The sequence below is a fragment of the Cornus florida genome, unplaced genomic scaffold (assembly GCF_030987335.1).
Source record: "Cornus florida cultivar Cherokee Brave unplaced genomic scaffold, ASM3098733v1 CherokeeBrave_3.0.0_Hap2_Chr08, whole genome shotgun sequence".
Lineage (NCBI taxonomy): Eukaryota > Viridiplantae > Streptophyta > Magnoliopsida > Cornales > Cornaceae > Cornus > Cornus florida.
Window position 1 is genome coordinate 63,358,049 of NW_026775578.1, and position 6,000 is coordinate 63,364,048.

General features: G+C 34.0%; 1 protein-coding gene across 1 annotated transcript; it reads right to left on the reverse strand.

Moving 5' to 3' along the window:
• Positions 1 to 2,258: 2,258 nt before the first annotated feature.
• LOC132271872 (receptor-like protein EIX2) lies at positions 2,259 to 5,673 on the reverse strand. The gene has a single exon (XM_059773373.1). It carries the CDS (start codon positions 5,527 to 5,529, stop codon positions 2,302 to 2,304), a length of 3,228 nt encoding a protein of 1,075 aa, XP_059629356.1. The 5' UTR covers positions 5,530 to 5,673; the 3' UTR covers positions 2,259 to 2,301.
• Positions 5,674 to 6,000: the final 327 nt, after the last annotated feature.

The window sequence follows — 6,000 nt, forward strand, 5'->3', positions numbered from 1 at the left end:
CACAAGTTCAGGTAAAGATAGGTTCACAATTAATTATTATTATTATTATTTTTTTCTTTCTATGCAATATGCATGAATGACTATAACTATAACTACGAGTATGACCATGAATGAACAATATATTTAAGGGTAGAAATTAAAGGATGGACAAAATTAAATGATTTATGTTTTCCTGTCAATTCTCTCTCATTTTTCATAACAACTGGTGATTATCTTGCTCGATTTTCTTCAAGAGCTTCTCAATGAATACATGCCGTTCTAGAGCTCCAAGGTTGGCGACGTCAATCGCGCCTTGTTATTTTATTAAACAAATAAATTTGTGATATTAACAGTATAAACCGGTCGTCTCTATTTAATGGCTATTGTAAGGTGGATTTGATGAGAAAAGCTTGCCGGGAAGTGATTCAGAATCATTTGAGCACTATGTATATATATAAGGTGATGATTGCAGAACAGACTATGTATTTGGTTTAGTGTAATGGTGTGGAATCATTTTGCCTATACTTGTAATGGTGTGGAACAGACTATGTACGCTCGTACAGCTCATAAACGGAACAAACATCCATAGTAGGCTAGTAGCCATTTTGCCTATAAGTATAGGCAAATTAACTCTGCTGAATAAACAATATACACACTTCTGCATGCAGTGATCTTGATTTTCTCGCAATTAATTAACCTTCGTTTTGTTCAATGTATGCTAAATTTAATGATCACATGACAGTGTTGTGGAAAATTTACTGCTTGAGCATGAGTTGTAGATCTATTTGTAGATGAGAAAGAATACTTACTTTTACAGCTCATATTTGGATGGATTTGTGTGTCTGCACTCTCTTAGAAGCTCTCCGTATCTTGAACCATACTCACATGAGGTTTTGTCAAATTACACACAGGTAAATCATTTAACGTTTGTTATTTTGACCATTTCTGAGATTTGGCGACACTCCCTAGCCTTCTTTTTTCAACGGATAATATTGCCAGTCCTTTTATGAAAAACAGGGCATTACTGACTTTTCACACAAAGTCAAAATAATAATTGTTTAACGTTCTATTAGTGTGTAATTTGCTCTAATATGAAAGTTCTTTGTAAATTTGTAAGTGACTCTAAATTTTATTGTTAAACGAGAAATGTAAAAATAAAATAAAAATGTGAATGAAAATGAGTTTGCATGCTTATTGCATTTTGGTTTGGATGTTACTAGGATACATATGCACACATAATTGAATACATGCATGTATTATATATAAATGAGTTTGAATGCTTGAGTCAATTTTACAACTATTTTAAATGTCGAAGTGCCTTCAAAAGTGAGAAATTATTGAATGATTTTGGTCTATTTAACATTTGGTGGATTAATTTAATGAAATTCTTCCAATCATGACACTTTATAATATATTAACATACCCTTGTAAATATATATATATATATATATTGTTAATCTCGAAGTTTGTATTTAATCGGTTCTCCAATTGTCATCTGGTAATTTCTCCTTCAAAGTACCTAAACATATAGATATGTGGACTAAAATCATATTTATATATACATACATATATTCAATTATTTTTCGATGTCGCTTAATGAAAAGTTCATAAAATAAATAAAATAATAATAATAATTAAAAAAAAAAAAATTTGAAGTCGTTGTTTGAATATAAAAGCATGCTCTTTGTCGAAATAATATTAAGATTAAATCTGCCTTTGTTCTTTTTCTCCTAACATCTTATATATGGGTTGTATATATGGCACTGCATACACTTTTTATTTTTATTTAGTCATTGATTTTCGTTTAGACCTAGAATTGGGTGATCTATTTTATATTCCTCATGGTTTGCATTTCTATGAATAAATAATAAGATACCTTAAGAACAGATTGTCTATACTTGCTTTTTTGGTTTGTCAAGATTTGGTCAACTTTATACTTTAATAACGTACTTATTCAACATCATATTCATTTTTATTTTTTATTTTTTATTTTTTTTCTTGGTGTGTGAGTTCATACGAGATCTAAAATTACCGAAGAAAAAAATTAAAAATGAAAATAAAAATAAAAAGAGATGCAGCCACATAATTTCCTTATTTACTGGCAAAAAGCAGTTAAAATATGTGTTTTAAGTGCTTTCAATCTACTATGGCACTCTTAGCAGAGAAACAAATGGCCTTTTGATGTTGAGTGCGACTGATGATGAAGATAGGAAATTGATGCAAGAGAATGATGAAAGCATAATTCAATCATCTATGTATGCAGAAGATCACAGATTACATTATAGATTAATAAAGATCACAATTTTTATTTATGTTGCTGTATCATCCACATGAACATATAACGCTATGAAACCTATACCAGATATTGTCCATGAACTGAAAACGTACAAATCTCCATGACTTGTTAAGCAGAAATGGACCAACTACAGCCCAAAACCCCACCACAAATCCTAGTGCCATACTAACATAGAACCAGTCCACTGCAAATCTATGGCCCGTTTTGTCTGCTTCATTTTCAATAGCAGATGGTGTATCATTAACACCGCAGTTGTTATTAACAGGAGGTCCACATAAACTGTTTCCAACATAACTGAATGCATCAAAACTTTGAAGTTGAGTGCTTGATGGTATTTTTCCACTCAAATTGTTGTAGGACAAGTTCAAGTGACTTAGAAATGTCAAACTTGACATGCTTAGAGGGATTTTACCAAAAAGATGATTCATGGAAAAATCAATGGCTTCTAGTTGTTCCATAGCACCAATATTCTTTGGAATTCTTCCTGTCAAAAGATTATATGACAAATTTAAAGAATGAAGCCCTCGGAGACTCGTCAATGCCTCAGGAATTTCTCCAGATAAATTGTTATCTGAAAAATCCATGCTCGTAACTAGTTGAAGAATAGTGCTATATCCCGTCATTTGTCCTTTTATTACCAACAATGCATTCTCTAAAAAACCTTCAAAAGAGGTTCGAGTATAATTAGGATGGTATGACAATTGTTGACTTGAGTTTTGTTGTATGGCCATAGCGCTCAAATTCATGAAACATGCTGGTATACTTCCCGAAAAATTATTATGTGCAAGGTCCAAGATTTGAAGTGAACTGAGTGCACAAAGTTTCTTAGGAATATAGCTTAGAAACTTATTTGATCTTAGGATAAGAATCTTGAGATTTGAAAGCCTTTCTCCTATCCATGTGGGTATACTTCCTGAAAATTCATTTTCACCAAAATCAATAGCCACTAAGCTTGTGCAATTTTGCAGCGACAGAGGTAATTCCCCATATAGGCTATTGTTTCGTAAATGCAATGATTCGAGAAAATCTAGAGATCCCATGGAGCTTGGGATTTTGCCGCTTAGATTGTTATTTGCTAAATTTATGAACTCCAAGTTATTCCAGCTTGTCCAACAGTTTGGCAATTCTCCTGACAAAAGATTTCTTTCCAGATTAAGAAGTTGCAGGTTCTTAGATTCATCCATCTTGTAGCACAGAAATTGAGAAATAGATCCAGAAAATGAATTGTTCGAAAGATCCAGTGTCGATATATTTGACGACAAACGAGGCAATGTACCATTAAAGTGGTTGGAACTTAAGTCAATTGCACTGAATGGCACAGATGTGGCTAAAAACTCATCTACAATCTCACCATGGATATGATTGTGAGAGATATTTAAAGAGAAAATCTGAGATGATAAATTCCAAATCCACCTAGGAATGGTATCCGAAATTCCAGTATGTGATATGTCTAGAATCTCTAAATTTTTCTGTGAGTGAAGCCAATGGGAAAATTGTGGACCTAACCGACATGACCTGAATGACAATTCCCGAAGTTGGAATGGAGGAACCCAATTTGGACTAACAGTCAAGAACAATTGATTCCCAGATCCATCAAGATACCTCAATCGTGTGAGGTTGGCAAAGTGGACTTCAGAGATGACACCTTGTAATGAATTTTGTGACACAGAAAAACTTTCTAGATGTGGAAGTTGGCCAAGACTTTCAGGAAGAGGTCCAGTCAATTTATTGTTCTCGAGATATAAATTCTCTAGATTTGCAAGTTGGCCAAAACTTTCAGGGAGAGGTCCACTCAAATTATTGTTATAAAGATATAAATTCTTCAGAGAATGTAATCTTCCCAAGGACACTGGAAGTTCACCAGAAAGAGAATTATGAGATAGATCAAGAGAGACCAATTTTTTAGATCTTCCAAGTTCAGGAAAATGGCCCCGAAGTTTATTGTAGCTTAAATCTAGAGTTTCTATTTCATCTAAAATGCAACTGGACAGAATCTTTGAAATCTCCAATATATCACCACCAAGTTCAACACTTGCCAACCCAAGTTGCCAGTTCAACATTTGCAACTTGAGTACTTTCAAGTTGCAAAGATTTTCAAAGGATCTTGGCAATCCCCCTGTGAACAAATTCCATGACAGATCAAGATATTCAAGATGACTGAAATTAGAAAGCCACTCAGGTATTGTAGAATTGAAGAGATTGAAGGACAGATCAAGGTGTTTAAGAAGGCTAAAATTAGATAGCCACTCAGGTATTGCAGAATTGAAAAGATTGGAGGACAAATCAAGGTATTCAAGGCGGCTAAAACTAGATAGCCAATCAGGTGTTGTAGAATTGAAGAGATTGCAGGAAAGATCAAGATATCTAAGAGAGGTGATGTTTCTCAGACGAAAAGGTGGAATTGATTCAAAACGGTTAAAAGAAAGATCAAGGACGGCAAGAGAAGTAAAATTAAGAATATGTAAAGGAGGAAAGTGATGAATCCCACAATAGACCAAGTGTAACTCTACCAAAGAAGGGAGCATGTTGATTTGCTGCAACCAATCATGTGCTTTGCTGAGGTTCACGTACTCCAGATCAAGGTGCTGTAACAAGGAACTACCAGAAATCCATTCAAGAGTGTGAGCATATAGATTGCCATCATAACCTCCAAGTCTGAGATAGTGCAAATTGGAGAGGTTCCCCAGTTGATGAGGAATCACTCCTTCCAAATCTCCATCAAGATCAAGGAAGTGCAACCCAGAGAGGTTTCCTAGTTGACTTGGGATGACTCCCTCAAATACAGAGTGGGAGAGATTAAGATATCTTAACCTCCCCAAGGAACCAATGAAGCTTGGAATCTGAATCCCAATAAAATAGTTGCCGCTAATATCCAAGTGAGTCAGATGCTTCAAATCAAGTAAGGATGGGTTTAGCTTACCACCCAAACTGTTGTCAATATCATTAAAACGATTTCGAAGGTGGAGCTCCTGGACATTGCCTGTTAAATTGTTACAGACAACTCCAACCCATTCGCAACAGTCCCCTCCTGATTGATCAGCAACCCATGAGAAGAGACGATTTGAAGGATCACTTAGATCTTGCTTGAATTTCAGAAGGGCTTGTCTTTCATTCTCCACGCAAACCACATGATGAGAGCTGTTGTTTCCACTACAAAAGACCACAATTGTATCAAAAGTTAGTACTACTGAAGTAATCAGAAACACAATTGCAAGATTAATGCTAACATCTGTCATGGATTTTGCCATAATCATGCAAGGATATAAGCAACAGCTAGTAACTAATACTAGCTATATATATATATATATATATATATATATATTGAACTTATAATACTGTATCAAAAGATTTAATATATATTGATGATGATGATGGATGAGAATGGAATTGAAGGAAGATGTGCAACGTATTTATAGCAGCAGGTGGCAGGTGCGAACCATCAAGGGAAGTTTCCTAATAACCACGTACTGTCTTTTCATAAAGTCTTTGCGTGTTGTCCCCTCTTTAAACTCTGTTTCATAGAATACTCTGTTATGACTAAATCAAAATGTTTAAATTTTGTTATCACTAATAATTAATCTTTTCACTAATAATTTTCTTCAGTATTCCAGATTGTTTTACCAAATTCTAAAAAAAGATTAATTATTTTGAATACTTGCAATCAACTCCAAATTATTTGAATACTTGTAATCACTTTCAATTTACGAGTAATAGGGAAATTCAAA

Excerpts from the sequence above, each read along its gene's own strand:
- LOC132271872 (XM_059773373.1), bottom strand. The coding sequence starts at position 5,529 with ATGATTATGGCAAAATCCATGACAGATGTTAGCATTAATCTTGCAATT.